Source organism: Ischnura elegans, chromosome 2 (genome assembly GCF_921293095.1).
Source record: "Ischnura elegans chromosome 2, ioIscEleg1.1, whole genome shotgun sequence".
Taxonomy (NCBI): domain Eukaryota; kingdom Metazoa; phylum Arthropoda; class Insecta; order Odonata; family Coenagrionidae; genus Ischnura; species Ischnura elegans.
In genome coordinates, this window is record NC_060247.1 from 33605390 (window position 1) to 33625162 (window position 19773).

At 38.3% G+C, this 19773-nt stretch overlaps 1 protein-coding gene across 1 annotated transcript in view; it reads right to left on the reverse strand.

The window, feature by feature from the left end:
• LOC124153572 (solute carrier organic anion transporter family member 74D) overlaps window positions 1-19773 on the reverse strand; it is a 74458-nt gene that overhangs the window by 43817 nt on the left and 10868 nt on the right. The window contains exons 2-3 of the mRNA XM_046526834.1: window positions 11704-11947; window positions 7199-7474 (exon numbers count right to left, since the gene is read on the reverse strand). Coding sequence (XP_046382790.1) covers window positions 7199-7474; window positions 11704-11914 — 487 coding nt within the window. The 5' untranslated portion in view covers window positions 11915-11947. The remainder of the gene's footprint in view (window positions 1-7198; window positions 7475-11703; window positions 11948-19773) is intronic.

Here is a 19773-nt window from a genome sequence, read left to right on the forward strand (position 1 = left end):
CATTAGCACCTTTTTCATCTCAACCGCGATGTTAGTGGAGTAGTGAGAATTTGGAAAAAACTAAATCGATGGAAATTACTATTATAAACATTATTTATTGGTGGAATGGTGTAATGGAGTGTTTTGTGCTAGTAATTTAGGGCCCTGTATCGCTAGTGAAATCCAAATCTAACTAAATTTCGTGAGTTCTTCATTTTGCGTGCTTTCTGACCAGCGATTACTGCACCTGCACTATTTTAAGATAAAATTTTGCTTCTGGATGGATCCGAAGCGTAATTGCCAACGATTAGTATTCTGTCCACATCAGCTTATTAATCTTTTTCCAAGTTCTCTATCTTTATATCTTAACTTAAGGTATCGTATAGGCTGAAGTTAAAGATTAAATGCAAAATAATGAACGCCGATTTAGATGCTCCGATGAAAAGTGCGTGTGAAAAGTAATTGTGGTGCTAATTATCAGGTAAATTGTATTGCTTACGAGGTTGCTTCGATTATTTTATTTTCTAGGAATCGGTGGTGAATGAGTAGAGGAATACATGATCATTGATCAGCCACAGACAGAGACGTCCCACTGTGGTGGATTGAACATTGCTATTTTCAAATGTTTCCTTCAAAACCTAAGAAAATTAGAAAGATTTGAGGTTCAGGTAGGTCCCTAATTTTTTCTCCGTCCACTAAATTTTCAAATTACTTGTAAAATATCCTCCTCATTTACGTGTAACGTAATTAAGGATTGCTCTTGAGCTACTAATTCATATTTCATCATGTTTCACTGAAGTTAATGTATGGTACTCGAATTGAGATGTGTTCTTCGTATCCTCGCGTTTGCGGTTGAACCATTGTAGAATAAAATTGAAGTATATATAGTCATAAAACTAAAGAATTTTCCTTTGAATTCAAAGAATCAATTGATACAATCGCTATTCTTTTACTTCGTGTTATTTTCCATTGTCTCTTCAATATATTAGTGGAAATAATTGATAAAATTTACTTTATTTGATCCAGTGATAAATATACTTCATGCAGGAATTTGTTAATGATTGTATTACAAAAAATCAAACAATAAAAAAGTTGTCTAGCTTAAAGTGTCTTCATACAAAATTACTCAATAACTTTCGTACGTAGCAACCAAATTGAAACTTTTGGGATATTCACTTTGCTCCCCAAAGATTACTACAAAATTTCTACGATTAACTGTGTGTGGTTATTCTTAGATGTCACGGTTAAATAACATTCGAATCAATAGGGTGGTTTCCTATTATTTTTTTATTGCCTAAATCGAAAGATTATTACTCCTGGAGTATGTATTTCTCGCTTTTAGATTTTTAAATGACGATATCTATTTTTCGCGATTAAATGAAAAGGGAAAAATTTCAAGCGCGCGAAAACGCGACGCGTAAGTATGAATGCCGGGAAATCTCTCCGTGTGACGTATTTCTGGTTCCCGCTGCCGCTCTGTGAGGTGACCTTGAGGCGAGGCTATGAGCGCTGATACGACGCAAGCTGCTAGCGGGTAGCTGAGTATCCTGCTGGCAGGTAGCGCTAGGCTTAAATAAGGATTATTAATACCTTATCAAATGAAGAAAACTTTCCGACCTTAGCCAGTTTTAATAAGTGATTATTAAGACATGTTTCCCTGAGCTCTGCGCCTCATGCATGCATTGGTAACCTCAGACGATGCATAACTCCTATCCTCTCGTGTAGAAACTAGGTCCCTGTGACGTCTCGTGGAGTGGAATCGCATGGGCGCCAATCTGGCCTTTTTCAAATGAGGATAAAATTTGACCCTTGCCATTCGTCTAAACCGGTATTTCAAAAACCAAATAATTTGTGTATTATGAATACACTAATGGTGGGTAACGAATCGCAATCAATGCCTTTCGTTTTCTTTGATGAAGGAAACTACCCTATTCCCGTGGCCAATGCTTTTCAGATAAGTGCGTAATAAAGGGATGAAAAACGTTTGAAAGATTTTAGTCCCATAACGGAAATCAATGACAGCGGCCGTAGTCATCTTTCACTTCTCTTTCCCCGAGCACTCTGTCAAAAATACAACGTATGTTTCATATGTTATACCCTGAGTGAGGCCTGAGGGTGAGTAGGTCCCTGTGACGTCACGTGGAGTGGCATCGCATGGGCGCCAATCTGCCCCTTTTCGAATGAGGATAAAAATGGACCATTGCCATTCGTCTAAACCGGTATTTCTAAAACGAAATTATTTGTATATTATGAATACACTTATGGTGGGTAACGAATCGCAATCAATGCCTTTCGTTTTCTTTGAAGAAGGAAACTACCCTATTCTGATCACTAAAGGGTATGATCCCAGAAAAACAAATCAGTTTAAATTAGGCAAATTGTCCTTGAAACTCATTGAATTCTATTTTTCCCGCATTCGCTCACATTGCTAAACAACCTACGGCATTGTGGATCGCCTATCCTACCAATGGCGAAACGGAGTTCCTTTGTGAGAGAAGAGGCATTAATTTTCCAGCCAGACGGACACAAGGATGGAGCGATCCTTGGATTTATTTCGTCGACTCCGAAAAAGGTGCTGTGTGAAGACGTAGGTACACAGATGTGGCATGCCTAGTTAGACCCCCTAAATGTATACAATCACAAGAAAAGTCCTTTGGAATGGGATAATAATGAATACTCCACGACGAAGACGAAAACGCAGACGAGAGACCTATTTCAATGACTGTTTCCCGATGCTTCTGCTTTTCGTCTATTTTAACCACTTGACACTTGGTGAAAGCTCAAGTTTCCCTATTAATATGCAACCGTAATTACATATTTTTCTTACTACGTTTCCCTTGTTTTGGCTCTAATAATTTCTGCTTAAATTTTTTGTGGGCATATAATAACGAATTCAGAGTATTTACTCCACGTTAAGTATCAGAAAATTGCGTCTACATGGAAAGTTACGGATAAGCTTGGTGAATATTATACCAAAACTAATAATTCTCAAGTTATAATTTTAGTATTTGCAATTTGAACATCAGCATCTTTACATCAGAAATAAATACAAAACTCCAAATGGTTCGCCAAAAATTTAACTCCATTTGTGGAAAATAAATTTTTAATCAATTCCTAGACAAATCAAATAAGGCATGGCAGCGATTACTTTCGAGATCTGATGTTCTATTGTAACTCTCTTGAAAGTAATACTATATGTGGAAATATTTGGACTTAACTAATATTACTTCGAAGAACACCGGAATGTAAAATCTATTTTCTCTGACTCCCGTCTGGGTATCATTTTAATCTTTCGAGTTAATTCAGTTAATTATTTATTTATTTGATGATTTACGTCATCATCTCATTATCCAATTAAACATTTTAGTTAGTGAGTCACAGTGAGCTGCGTTGGTTTGACAAGGTTCTCAATACAAGCAAGTTAGTTTTGAAAAAAAATTGACCTCTTGCAGTTGTTTTGTTGATTATAAAATTTAGTGAAAGTTATTAATAGATTACTTGTTGATTTCATATTCACAAAAAAGCAGAAAAAGCAGTTTTTTATTTCCTTATACAATTAGGAGTTTTTATCTTCAAACAATACCTTCATCGATAAAATGTCTGTTAAAACCTGTTCAAAAATTTCCGTACAAGGGCCGAGTGCTCCAATATTGACGCATCAACCGCTCGTTTCCGAGATATCGACGTATTGAGTCATTTTGGATGCGCTATTCCCCTTGGGTATGCAATGCTTACCACCTAAATTTACAACCCTATAAGCCGCCCCAATAGGCGTGTGGCGGGAGATGGTAGGACACCTGTAGCCTCTACGAGCATACAAAAAAATAGGTGCGCTATCAAAAAAAAAACAGTGCAGCGAGCGATAATTAGGTGAGACCACGAACGATCTGAGGGGGTCGAATAGATTTTTCATGAATTAGGCTAGGAGTCGCTTGAGACCCGGATACAACGTGGTATGATGAGATTTCTTGGGCGATTAAGAACAGATATATCTCTGAGTGACACGGGGAACGTCAAAATTGTTAGAACCTCTTTGACGTATACCGTTATAACGAATTACTGTTTATATTGAATTACATTGACGTGTACCGTAATAAAGAGCTACTGATTCCTATATTCATATTTCAACATGCATCACTGCAGTTAATGTATGCTGGAATGTAGATGTGTTTCTTACATCCTCACGTTTGCTGTTGCATCAATATTGAACGATATTGAAGTAAATATAAAGAATTTTTCTTAAAATTCTTAAGGATCAATTTCTACATTCGCTATTCTTTTTACTTCGTATAATATTCAATTCTCTCCAGAATCAAGCGGAACTAAATAATAGCATTTATTTTTTTTTTATCCATTGCTGAAGGCCTGTTCACGCGGTACATTAGCTCATACAAGTTTAATGTCTAAATTTATGAACGCGAGAATGAACGGAAAAATGCACCCTTTAACCACCCAACTTGTGAGAACGCATGAACGGAAAATAGAACCTGTTCTAATTTGATTCATTCATTCGTACATATTCCGCTCCTGTCCACCAAAATCGTTCATGCATTCACACAATAACTCGTGCATTAATGTAACGTGTTACCAGTCCTCAAAAATGCATCACGCATAAATATGCTAATAGCTGTATTAATTTAAAAAAAATAAACAATCACAATGGTATCCTTCTCAAAGTGTCCTGGTAAAATACTATTCTATCACTTTCGTGGGTATTCTATCACTTTGAATCTTCCGAGAAATTTGCACGTATTCGGCGATTTCTCGGAAACGAGCGGTGGATGTGTCATTCCCGTAGCACTCGACCCATGTAAGGAAATTGCCGCGGAGGGATAGATGAGGATAACACACGATGTGGGTGGAAGAGCTATTCCGAGACCACCCACTGCGATTGGCCACCGCCTCCTCGGAGCGGCAACTGTTACACAATTTCCTATCTCAAACTCGGCTTAAGTCACGGTTTTTGCGTAAGAACCCTACACGTAATCAAAGATTTAGTCACAATCAAGGTCGGAAAGCATAAGCTTCGCAACCGGCCATATTCAACATGACCCTATGTAATTTGCTCTCATCACATCGCAAACACTATTTCTCCAGCTCATTTTACTTGTACTTTACCCTTCCAATCATTATTATGAAAGAGACTTCAGCGAAAGCTGATCGACCGGAGGTATTTTATTTCGTACTCACGTGATTGAAAAGCTATGGAAAATGACTCTTTGAGAAGGAGACATTTGGAGGTGTCTAGCTTTGCGTGTAAGTATTTATTATGTCAGTCAATCAATTTGCAAGTCTGGTATGCTCTGCTAGCATTGTGAATACCTTGAATGATATGTGGCACGATGAGGTGAAAGTTATTACTTTTAGTTAAATAAGATATTCCAATATTTCCACTGTTACATTGCAATGTCTTAAATAATAGTTTATAACATTCACCATATCGTGGCATAATATGGCCACTGGCACATACCATACAAGAATTTGCGTGCCAATCGCCTTATTTTTGCATCATTTATTCTTCTAATCAGATCGTATCAAGTTAATGCTATGCGTTAGTTCTGCCTAATTTGAGACCGTTTAGAAGGCCGCGGTTGTGTCGGTAACGCTGCTAAAAAGATCGTGGTGGAAGCGGTAGTTGTACGACTTCAGCTACTCACATGGAATGCTTTCAACCGTTGTTCCAAGAATTTTTTTCTTCATTTTTCTTATTTCTATCCCTATTTCTCAAAAATTCAGTCTCGTTACGCCTCTGAGTAAATACAATGTACCAGAGCGCTGTGGCTGCACAGTAACAAAAAGCTAAGTCAAACTCTGAAATCCTAACTTCGGTATTATTGAAGGGAAATGCAAGTAGTTATACATAGGTTTTATTAAAAACCTGGAACTTCGTCTTCTACGTTAGTTTTAAATTTCAAGAAATGAAATTTCAACTCGACAGAAATAAAATGAATACAAGCACTATCGTCGGAAACTATCAGACCCATTACGCGATGTTGCATTCTGCCTTCTCAATCTTGGCCGCCGGTGCAGTGGCAAATTATCGCGGTTGCATATATTTACTCCAAGAGTTACGCGGGTTAGTTCCGTTTACTTGAGACGCCAGTCGGATAATCATCACCTTCGGAGGACTGCAGATCTTAAATAGGGGAAACAAGGCATTGTCAGCGTTATAAAAGTTTATCATAAATATATCAATTTTGTGCACTTGGGACGCCAATCGGGTTACCCGTGATCTTATTTTCACTGCTAATCATAGGTAGTAGAATCTGGGCATTTCCAGAGTAATAAAAGCGTAATGGAAAAGGGACGCAAGGAAAAATTCATGCGCGTCGTACCGAGGCGCGAGAGCAGGGCGCGGCGCCTCCCCGCCGCGGCGGTAGGCCGGCGGTGCGCGCTTATTCATTTTTTTCTTTCTTAAATGAAATAATACCCTTACCCAGCGCTTCCCATGGAAATGGATGGATATATATGTAACATATAAAATAAGGAGCAGAATCATGTCATCAAAAAGCGATTTGAAATTTTAAAATAATTTTTATTAAATTGTTTAAAGATAAAATAATTGTTTGAATTACATCAAATAACCAAATAAATATCTTTCTAACTGCAAGGGCTTAAATTGAGACATTTCATTCTTTTATACTTCCTTATATCCGGAGGTATGATGTCTAATGCGAAGACTCGTAAAATTTCAGTTTACGTTATTGCCATATCTTGTAAATCGTTGCATGTATTACAAAAGGCTTCCGTTTTCTGATTATAGGAAAAAGATTTGCCATATTGTTCGTGCAAAAAATACAAAATCAGTGACCAAAGGAGCTATCGCCTGATCGAATTTTGGAAGCATGACGCATTAATTTTGTAAACTCGAATCTAATCGGGTTGCCCATAATCCTGCAACGACTGTTGATCTCAGCCCTTTCAGTCACACTGTCCATTGAAATGGACATGACCTTTATGGGATGCTAACTTCCCAATGTGCATGCCCGTTCATAATTATGGAAGTATACCATAACAATTTTTACGGGAAAAATAGCCGACCCTTTTAGCAAAAGTGCTCATGAGACCATCATCATAGTTAGATAGCAAAAAATGAATATTTATAAAAATTGAGAGAAAATATCTAAATGAAAAAGTTAAGACGCAGAAAATATGCATACCCAGCTTTAAAAAAGCGATGGGGGAAAGGGTAATAGGAATTACCGCGCGTCTCACTCACCTCCGATGTGTCCGGCGATGTGACTGGGATCGACGTCTGATCCGTGGGCGGAGGCAGCGGCGGCCAGCGACTCGGGCGGCGCGTGCTCTTTGGTGAGCAGCAGGGCTTCCTTGCCGGGGCCGTAGACGAGGTGCGGCACGGCCAGGATGAGGCACGAGGCCCCCGAGAAGGCCACGCCCCACGCGATCCACCGGGGGCGGTTCCCCCGGCCTCCAAGGTACGACAGCAGCAGCGAAAGCAGTATCTGCGATACCTCGTTGCCGCTCATCATGATGCCTGAGAAAGGAGAGCGAGCGAATGAAATTTTATTTTTATATGATATATTCATACAAATATCGTGACACTTAAATTTTAAAGGATTACGCGTGTTTTTAAAATTTTGGGGGACTAGTCATTTTTGAATACTTACATAATATCAATCAGTTTATTTTCACCTTGTTCATACCACTGTATCATTATAAAAATTTTACTGATTAATTTCGTTAACAATCTAAGTGTTAATGATTCTTTTATTTTTTTGGCTTTTTTATTTAATCCTTTGTGGTCCATTTATTTCAATTCAAATAGTCTGGACCAAATTAATAATTGGAAAAAAAGGAGTAATTGACAGGATTCATTGCTTTCTTTTAAATGTTTTATTTTTTGTTAAAAGTAAACTTCATCTGACTGTAATATTATGCTATAGGTTCAATTAAAAAGGTTATTATTTAAAAATTATCTATGCGTAACATCTCTTGAAACATTGCCCTTGCATAATCCCCTCATATAACCCTGTGATGTTGAGCTCTACTTGACTTTTGACCTGATGCTTGCACCTGGTCTGTCGAGCCAGCTTCGACGTTGGACCGCAAAGGATTAAAATGATTTCACGTCACCCCGATGTTGTACCATGATCCAACTCAACTACCCTCTTTTTTCACATCGATATTTAATGAGTTTCCTTCCTCCCGCAACCACCATCTTCCGCCAAATCGAATTTCCCCTCACGTTTATGACCATTCCGTTTCACTACCTCACCCCTCTTTCATTTTCCCCACTTCCTGTCGAGAAATTGGATATATTTTTCACTCACTCCCGAAAGAATTACCCTGAATAAGATTGCAGTATGTGCCGAAATCGATCGGGTTAATGCAAAGTACTTTGAAATACTACAAAGTTATTATTTCTCCCATTATTGCGAAATTCTTCGACGCAGAGTCGGAAACGGTTGAATCATCATCATGGTATTTTAGTTTATGAAGCTGATCTCAGGGGTAAAGATACAGTAAGCATATTTTGGAGAGAACTTCCGTCTATATCATCAAAATTCAACATTAATTTCCCTTCTTCCAAAGAACTGACTGGCGTATTATATGGAAATGCAGGATGCCTCCTCTTAGTCGTCAAGTGTAAATCAACCCTATTACTTTCGGAAACGATCGCATTTATTATTATTATTAAACAAATTGTAACAAGTCGACCATGTGGTCGGGTGGTTGCATACAGCACAAAAATATGTTATGTCCGTACACCTTGGATAAGGTCTTCTAGACTATGCTGTGCGTTGTTCCTCGAACTAGATGAACGCAGAATGCAAGCGATTTATCAGCGCGGTCGCTTTTCGCTGTGCACTCAATGCTGTGCACTTGAAAAGGAAATTGTGTTTACTCACCGTCATCCCCTCCCCCAATGAAAGGGCAACCTCAATTGAGGGTCGCATATCTCTCAGGATAGAAACACGAGCTGCTTGAATCCATGAAGAGTAACGCTTCACAATAAGCTCTTCTCGCCGAGCTGATTTCCTTTTCAAAGAAACCTTTTGTAGTGGTGTAGAAAATTGCAATTCACTTTACACGGCGTATGTCATTGCATTATTAAATATACGAGCTTCAAAGGAAGTTGTGAAAAAGTATTTTAAACCGATGCCGACTGAAGACAAAAACATATTGGTGGGGCTCCTGTTGATAGCGATTGGATTGAAATGAGGCCTTGATATGTGATTTTTTTCAGTCTGGTAAACGGGTATCGCGGGCCGAAGATGTTTGGAACGGTCTTTCTATGATAGTATTTTTTTAGAAAAAGTTATAAATTCGTGGCGTATTCATGTGCCAAAATATACCAAAAATTCACCACGAGAGATAGACAAGTTTAATGATCGATTTAATTGGGTGGCAATCATTTCTGTTCGATGAATCAGCAGTTTTCCTATCACATTGGTTCATTACTATTATTTAATTTATTATCGCATTCAACCCCAAATCAAATTATGTCTCTACTTTATACAAAGAGCATGAGGGCTCAGGGGAGCCCTTCGAGGATACAACGCACCGGGGCCGGGAACCAAGCCAGTGGCTTATACGCCCGATCACCCGGGGAGGGGCTGGAGAGGAAGGGAAAAGGAAAGAGGCGCCGCCGCGATAGGAGCCCGACGACGCCTCTGGGAGAGAAAAGGTGCGGAAGGGACGGGAGAGGGAAAAACACCTCAACGCGAAGAGGGCCCTACTAAAAAGCGAAACCAAGAAAAGCTATTAATGTTCTAACGACTTTGGAGAATCATTCTACGAGGAAGAATGATCCAACGATCAAATCATTAGATTCTATACTTTATACAATAAACAGTACATATCCTCGATGGCCCTGATATTTAATGTTTGATTTGGGATACATTGAATGCATGGGGATGCATAGAAATGATGGCGGAGGTTAATATCAGCGAATGAGATTTACTATAGCATTTAGTCTCTTATTGACGATTTATTATATCAGTTAGGTAAGTGATTTATCGTTGGCACTCTAAAACAACTCACGTTACTTTTAAGGAAGCATATAAAATATGTTTCTAGCAGATTTTTAGTATTTTTCACGATTAACTCTTGGGAAAAGCTTGATGTCCCTGGAGAGGGACTGTGTTGTGAATGCGACGTTGAATGAAGAAAGTAAGTTTGACCGTCAGATTTTTAGTATTTTTCACGATATTCATTTCGAAAAACTTTACATATCTGGAGAGGGACTGTGTGGAGAATTCGACTTTGACTGAAGGAAGTAAGCTTAACTGGCTCCACTTTAAATTGAGCAACTATTCGCTTCATTGAGTCTGTCATCCCGCCACTCGTAAACCGCCTTGCTAATGATGCTTGCTTGTTGGTTGTATTCAATTGACCTCTGTCCAAGCAATATGCTCATAGTTAACACAACAAATCCCTTACTTAGGTACCTTCATTAAATTTGACTCATGGGTGACAGAAAGATTTAGGAAATCTAATAATGATTGAATCTGAAGTTTGGTGCGCCATTGTTCAATATAGTACAAACAGACTTTAGGAACTTTTGGAGAATTAATTTAATCAGCTCAAGAATAAATATGGTAAAAAATTCCTTTGTTCAAAATCCACAAAAATTATATTAATAACGACCCACATTTTTAAAAATTATCACTATAAACCCACCTAGTGTAATGATAGAAGATAGCGTTTGTAAAAAGAAAATAGCAATTTATTTTACCTTGGATTTCACACAAGTTATTTTCATCGCGAATTTTTCCGGATGAATTCTGTGTGGGTGATCTATCAAGAAAATGGTTCATTGGTATGTTTTAACCAAATTATTTTCGCAATGAATTTTGGGGAATTTCATTTATTTATTTCAATTACCCCCGAAAACAGTACAATGAGGTTTTTACATCTGGAATTTAAACAATCAACAACAGACGATCACACACATCCATGTCCTGGAAGGGGCAACCTATTCAAGTGGGACTCGAACCCGCGACCTTCGGTATGGTAGGCAAGTACTTATCCCCGTCGCCACCGAAATAAATTGTCAGAATCTTGATCAACCACTGATTCCGCGCCGCATTTGTAAATTGAGGGGAGGATCATACAAGGAAAATATGTGGTTAAAAGTTAATCGGAGAGTGAATATCTCCATTTTTTCTTGGGGAATGTCAATATTAGATGAAGAAATTTGCTCAGAGAGAAGGGATGATCGGATAAGTAAGTATTTAAGATTTGTTGAAGAAAGTTTCTATCCAATAATGACAAAGCTTAAAGCCTTAAATCTCGAGAGATAGCCTATCTGTTAGTGTTTCGAGGGATCTCAGTTCCTCAGGGTGGTTGATAAGCCAAGCGGTTGATCTGAAAGAAAGCAAAGTTGTTTTTCGAAGACATTCAAATACGTATTGTTGACTAGCCGAGAATGGCCAGCCATTCGCTCCCTATCATAAACTTTGCTTGTTCTTTGGGCACCTTTTCACTGTAGATGCGTAAATGAAATTGGGTCATTTATTGACAAAACAAGCTTCAAGTAATGAATCTGTACATAGAGAATGAACTGAACATCACCAGCTATGAAAAAATATACCCAGAAAAAAGGTAAAAGGTGCACTATTCATTCTTTGTCTCTTCACTAGGATAAAAGTATAGGCTAACTTTACGTATTAATTGAAGATATAATCATGCCGTTGCCATGACAACGTGGCGAAGGTCTAAAAGTCTAAATGGGGGCCTGCCATCCATAATTATACTCACCGGTTGTCTGACTGGGTATCTTGAACCTCTTCTCGAGCGTGGTGAGCGTGGCCACGAAATATATGTAAGCCATGGCCTGCAGAGTTCCGAGCAGCCCGTAGACCACGAGGAATGTCTTGGGTGTCGCCAGCCCCGACAGCCAGCGCGGCGCGAACCACGAGAAGCCGCATCTCGTGTCTGACCTCGAACTCCCGAGGTCGTCGAGATCCATCGCGACCGGCGATCCTCCTCGCCTCTTGATCCGCTGCCCCGGTCAACGAATAATAGAGGGAAAAACAACACAATATGAATTTAAGGAAATTTTATTGCCATGAAAATACCTAGAATATTAACGAGTTTCACGCTTGGTTAGTCTCCAAATCTTCTTTCAACGCTTCGTTGAGCGATTCGCCCATCGGCCAAAGAGATTCAGGAATCCGATGCCATTCCATTAGGAACTGGATTCCTGAATCCCTGAGGACCGGCACTATGAAATAATTTCAGGGGAATTCTTGGACTAGGGTGGACTAAAGATCTGCTACTTTCCGCGGAGGTTTGCCATAACTCTCAGCGATTACGCGTCTGCACGTAGACATGCGACTTTGAGATATTCTCCAATTATATTCAATAATTTTTGTTGAGCTCGTTAAATAAAAGCCATCTTTCCCATTTTTCCTAAAATTACGGAAGGGCGGTCTACCACCATCCCCTGTCCCCCATCCTCAATCGGTCCTGTTCTTGGAGGGGGTAGTGCATTTCGGTGGGGATAATTCGGAGGAGATACATCTTAGACTGTATAATGTTGCACACTTTGTCGCGAAGTTTTTTATAGAGTATATAGCCCTAGCAATTAATAAAGTGAAAATATGTCCTGCACTGCTCTCGGTCAATAAAATTTGATTTTTCAACGCAGGTGTGTAAATGATTATTTAAATTAAGATGCAAATCACCGTAATAAAAGGCCGGGTACCCTGTATCATTTTCATCTTATCTATTAGGTTCTTCCATCCATACCGAAAAACGTGTCTCGAACGCTACCAAACACACTAGGATATTAGCACCTCAAAAATATGTTAAAAATCTTAGTTTGGGCCAAACCGCATGCTCCTTTTTCGCGTAAATTTTGAGCTAAAATGTTTTTACACATTCTATGCTTTTTTCATTCTGTTATTTCTATTCTTTTTGGTGAGTGGTAAGGTGCGAAGAATTTTCAGCAGTCAATATTTTTCCAACTGATTGTCAGATATGACTCTAATCGTATCAATTTCCTCAATAAACCAGATTATCATTCGGTAGCATCTTTCAATGCGATAAATTTCATTCTTGTCGCGTGATTATTTGAAAAAAAAACTCATTGAGTGATGAAGTGAACGCTTAATTTATACTTTAATCTTTATGGCTGTTGCATCTTGCAGACAACAGCATGCTTCTGCGTTTCGCGGATTTGATATCACGTCACTGAAACACTTTCCAAAATATTTTGTTATCGTATAAACATATAATCAGTATCCTTGGCTTGACTGCGTTGCACACGGAAATTGCGTCACCTTTTCGGAATAATACCAGGAAAACGAATTCCCTCGTGAACAGCTGTTTTGGCGAAAATAACAGCAAGCGAATTGAAGTTGAGCATATGAGTCTCGGGAATAATCTAAGATATTCTTGCCATCAAGATTGTGTTTAATTGGAATTTTAGGATAAATATTTCATTGCATCCTCCTTTTTTCTATTAATCAAGTTAATTTTGTCAATATGCCAGCAATTTTGAAAAGTTTCACAGAAAAATTCACATTCATGCTGCATAGCTGGAATCACTTAGTCGATACGTCTCTAGGTTCGGTGGTACCTAACACATTTACCATTATGGGGCTGAACTGGCGATGTGAGCAGGGTACTATTTTACAACGTTGGGACCAGATATTCAATCCCGATTTCTGAAAAAAACATTTAGATATCTGACGCCAACTTTGTTGAACTTAGGAGAGGACTTTAGGACGTCACTTCCTCCAAAGGGTTTGAACTTGATCCCTATCCGTATTTCGTCGAAATAGGAGTCTTTTCCTCTCTCGTTTCTACTCAACCTTCCGATCAAATTTTTCCCAGTCCGAGGTGTGGATTTGTGGGATATGCTGCTGAAATCGTTTAAATTAGTACAAAAATCTGAGATGTTTCTGTCCGTAAAGGCTATACAGGAGAAGCAGGTTAAGGGGACGCATCAATCCCTCTCGATCCCTATGTTTTGTCTTTTTTTCGAGGCTCTTTTTTATAATTTTTATTTCAGTACCCTCTTGAAATTTTCTGACTAAATAGATTGGATCTTCTTCAACTTTTTATTGTACTTCAAATATCTACCATGAATTTACATCTGATAAGATCCTGCAATAAAATTTTCACATTCATGATATAGGAAAATTGAGTTAAGAAGAATCTGCTATATACTCCTTTAGATTTCTAATATGAGGGCTTCACTTTTAAACGAGGTATTTGTTGCGATAAAATATCGGGCGAACGCGAGGTATGCGTCCTCTTCAATTGCTCCTGTAGGTACTGCCGTCTCGTTCTCAGACTCACTTTTGATTATCTTGTAGTTTAATTGAATAATTTCAGGTGATCATCGAATTCAAAAAGGCTGCCACTTGAGGAAAAAATTATTATGGATGAGAAATGAGTTTAAATTCACCGGCGTTTCGCCATGATTCGTCGTCCTCAAGACGAGTGAATTCTCTATTTCACCAGATGACGGTAGAGATTAATGTGGAAACTTTGGTGCCCACGAATACCTTCACCCAGTTGAAAACTCTTGTAGGCCTCATTACCATTATTCGCGGTTCAATGTGCAATCTTGAAAAATCATATCTGTCCCATCAGGGCTGGGCAAAATATAGGCTGAAGAGTATTTTAAGTACAAAATACCGCTCCAAATGCATTTGAAATGCAAAATGCTAAATACCTTTGACTTGGGAATTTGAAAAAAAAAACTTCAAAATAGTATTTTAAATGCCTTTTAAAACACAAGATAAATTTGTATGGAAACTAAGAGATCTTTAAAAAAATACAACCTGCCTTGACGCGTTATGGAAATTTGCAAACACGAAGACAACGATTCTAACGAAAACGAAGAAATCTCTGCGGCATAATGTTGCAGAAGTGTTACAGAGCTACTTAAAAAGTATTTTACAAAAGTATTTTTTATTTTAGAATGGGAAAAATACCAAAAATATCCATTTGAAATACAAAATACAAGATAAATTCCGGTAGTGTATTTGAAATACCAAATACAAATTACAAATTTAATTCAAATACGTATTTTAAAATACTTATATTTGAAACACTGTCCAGCCATGCCTCCCATTAAATGGAACTTTTACCTTCAGGTATGCTGATGTCTTCGGTTGAAAGGTGGCCGATTGCAGCTTTTCCTTCGCCTAATCATCACTTTCTTAATACACCTCCCCGTATCAGAGGACTCATCAGTCCTAACTGTCACGAAAAACCGCACATGTCGGTCGTCTTCGAAAAATAAGTGACCATCACGAGTAGTTCATATGTTCCCACTATCTCTGGATGAAAACTAGGGATGGAAAGATAACGTATGGAGTCATAAATGCGGGCGATATATGTTTTCATAAGTACATACCTCCACAAACCCGTATTGCTTCATGGAATTGACACTTTTGGCTGTCTTAATTACGTCATCCGTGCGAGTAAACGTGCCGCTCTGATCCGATTCATCTTTCTTACGATTTGTTTGTTTTATGATACATGCTGTGTCGATTTAGTCAGGGTTTTGGTGATATAACGCTTTAAATGACTCCGTGGTGTCATTTAAAATTAGCTCCATGAGGAATCGCTCGGAGAAACCGAAAAAGATAAAAACCCAATTAGAATTATAAATAAACACAATATTACTATCAGGAATCATAACGTATGGTTTTTATGCGCGGAAAAGTACTCTTATTTCTGAAACAAAATCTGAAAGAACTTATTTGAAATCTATAGAAATGTTAGCATGAGGTTACAGTTAATGTGATATAAGCAAACTAAAATCTTCATAATATTCTAGCAACAGAAAACTCTGGCCTATGAAGGATGACTTTGCTATGGTTCTATCATCTGGGGGTGTATATCAGTCAGAGATAAAAAAGAGTGAAAGAAAATTATCTCGTAATAATGATTGGATCCCAATGTAAAGTTTACAAAATGGTATTTTAATTCTTTGGCGCATCACATCGCATCCATTGTTAAACATTTCATTGATTAACTCACCAATAATATTATAGTTTGGCAGACAACTATGAAGAAGGATGGAATATTCTTAAATCAAATATCTTTTGGCTAGATATGAAATAGACAAAACTCTTCACGCGGCATTTATCGTATTTATCTAGAATTTATATGTAGCCTTGGGGTATTGATATCAAACTAGAACGCCGACGAAGTGGAACAGCAAGAAACCAAAGTTGCTGAAGCCAATCAATCAGACTTTTCAACATTGGTTCCCATTTGAATCTTTTATCCAATCAGTCTTCCTTGATGAAGAATCTAATCTTTATGGCTTTATTTAGGTCGATTAGCTACCCTAACTAGTTCTAAGTACATATTATGGTATCGTATTTGTTTGAAGAGGCTAAATGAATATGTGGGATCAATGATAAAAGCTTATCTATTCTTGTGACTCCATAATTTCTCAGTCATTATGTACTGTGACCATGTTGCACTTTTTTGCAATTTTTACGAGTAAATCTTCCAGTTGAAGACTTCGGTAAACCTAAATAGCGTATTACGTGCCACCTAGGTGTTGCAGTGATGATCTTGCAGTCTTGAAGACTGAACTTTGCTAATGTTTTCATTGTTTCGTATATAACAGATGAAGTCAAAACCTAAGGCTCCCTTCAACGTCAGGTTCAACTCGGAGAGGGATCAGGTGATACGCAGCCATTAAGTATAAATTTCATTAAATTAATACTCTGGGAGTCTCTCATGTCACGTGGACTAGGCACTATGACAGCATTATTAAAAACATTAATACCAAGCGAGTTGCGAGATACTGATAAATCATGCTTTACGCCTGCTAGTCAATGATTGTTGAATCAATACTCAGGCGATAAATCATGAAAATCCCACATATCTCTCGCCGTCAATTAGCTTCCTCAGCAATAAAAGGGCAAATGAAAAGGTCCTTCGTTAGCTAACTCATCATTTATGCCATTTTCCTCAATAAATCACTTATTTTGTTCCTTCTCCTTTCATGTCCGCTGACTTCACACTCCTTCCCACTTGTCCGTATTGAGTGTGTGTGTGAATGCATATGCATTGTTTCATTATAGTTTTCCCTTTTGTGTCAACATTTGATGGATCTGTTGTTGTCGTGTTTACTAAAACACGGGATGATTTCCTCGAAGTAATTTTAGGATCACAACAGCCTGCGTGGGTGCAGAAAATTCAGCGGTTTTTATGCCACTTGTAGTGAATGTTTTCACAGTGACATTTATGTTGATTTATTAGTAGCTCTGCGAAAGAGATCGGATATCACCAGAATTTGTGCGGTGCAGCTCGTTCTTACGTGATTTCTGGCTTTGCAGTATGGACCACGCCAAAAAAACCTCCCTCCCCCTCCAAAACAGGGATGTCTTGATTGCATTTCACTACAAGTCTTCTGGGCTGGACCTAAGGATGATTTGAGTGGTCTTTGAATCCTTCCCATCGATCTGGAAGGGCCTAATGTGAATCTTGGCCACGCCCATGGTTTGCAAAACATTTCGTGAATTCATGAAAAAATATTTTTTAAAGATTGTATGTAAATATATTACAGTAGCAACACACTCAGATAGACCCTCAGATAAACTCAGATAGCAACTCAGATAAACTATATATGCTTGGAGTAATGGAAAACTAATGCATACTTTAATTTTTTATCTAGTATAACAGGAGCAGATATCGATAGCGAACATAATCTAGTGATAATGAATGCCGCCTAAAATTCTAGAAACTGAACATAACTGTGAAGAACGTATGGTAAGTATAAAATTTTAATGATGCTCATTATAAGCTAGCTTTTCAAGAAGCAGTAGAGAGTAAACTAAAGGAGGGTATTATCGAGAAATAAGTGGAAGATGGCAGGAAAGATATAAGTAAACTACAGGAGGCCGCAAAAGAAGTTCTTGGGAGAAGAAAAGCTGTCAAGAGAAATCCATGGACCACGAAATAAGTCTTAGATCTCAATGGAGAAATAAAAAAGAACAAAGATGCAAAACCCGAAGAAGGTCAACTCAAATACTAGAAAATAAGGAACAAAATACGTCGCAAAGCGAAAAAAGGAAGAGAAATATGGATGAAGAAGAGCTGCGGAAATGTGCAGAACAACCTCTCGCATGTAGAGAAGTAGAAAGGTAGATGCAGTGAAGAAAATGGTAAGATCCGAATTTGACAATAAAGGACCTTGGTATAAATAAAGTATCTGGTATAGACAATATTCCTGCAGGGATCATTAAAAATGCAGCGGAAAAAATATTAATTCAGCTCCGCAGAACGATCTGTGACATGTGCATAACAGGAAACTTACTTCAGGAAACAAGAGACTTCAAGAAGAAAATCATCATTCCTATTCCCAAAAAGAAGAAAACAGGAAAATGTGAAGACTTAAGGGCCATTAGCCTAATGATTCGTGCGTCCAAGATGTGAAAAATAATCGTTTACGGGAGAAAAGAGCAGAAAGCAGAAGAGTTCCCTGGATGAAAATCAATTCGGATTTAGGAAAAACAATGGCGCAAGAAAAGTCATTTTGGCTCTTAGGCTGCTCGTAATGAAGAGAACGGAGATGAACAAATCCAAATTCATCGCGTTTGTGGACTTAGGAAAGGCTTTTGATGGAGCAGATTGGAATTAAATGCTCAAAATCCTGAAAGAAATTGAAGTTTATTATAATGACCGAATAATTATCCACAATTTACATAAAAACCAAATAGCTGTGATTAAATTTGGGTCCAACTGCGAAGAAGCAAGAATAGGAAAAGAAGTAAGACAAAGGTATGATCTGTCCCCCATAATTTTCAACGTGTTCATTGGGGAAGCTATCAAAGAAATAAATGAGAAAGCACCAGGAGTGACAATCCAAGTTGAAAAAAATAGCATAATTCATTTTGCAGATGACGCAGCAGTCATGGCTAAAACAGAGAAAGACCTGAAGGAAATTCTTTAAGTATGGAAAAAATAATTTAGATTTAAGGTGAACATCTTCATTGCAAATAAAACTTAAGTTCAGGAAAAGAGAAGAGGCGGAGACCAATCTGAAATTAGGAAATCATAAACTTGAGAAGGCGGAGGAGTTCTGCTGCTTGGGTAGCCGAGTGACCAACAATGGAGGAAGTAAGAAGGAAATAGTTAGTCGAATAGCCCAATAGAAGAGGGAATCCCTTAAAAATACGAGTCTCGTTAAAGGTGAAAACATGTGAAGTCAGAAAGGATTTTATTAGGACTTACATTTGGAGCATGATTCTTTAAAGGTAGTGAGGCATGTACGATGACAGTAGCGGAAGCATCAAGGTTGGAAGCTTTTTAGATATGGTGTTATAGAAGAATGATGAATATTAAATGTATAGATCGTGTCAGTCGCGGCTCCAGGATAGGGACAAGGGGGGGTACGTAGGGGCAACCCCCTACCGGCAGTAGTGAGGGTCCGAACAAAATAACCATTCTATCTAGTGTAAACTGGATATCCAAGGGGGGGGGGTATAGCCTCCTTGCCCCCCCCCCCCCATAGATCCGCCACTAGATCACGTGAGTAATGCGTTAGTTCCAAGAAGGGTCGGGGAGAAGAGAAGTATTTCGAAAACTTTGAGTAGATGACGAGACAATTCAATCGGCCACATCTTGAGAGACAAGGGAAAGTTGAAAGATGAAAATTATCGTTCAAGAATAGGTGGCAGGGAAGAACGGTTGGGATAGGGCACGAATGAAATTCATAGGTGATGACGGATGTAAAACTGAAGAATTATGTGGGTGTAAAAGATTAGCCGATTGGAGAACTAAGTGGATAGCTGCGTCAAACCAATATTATGATTAATGACTCTTGATAATGATGAATATAACAAA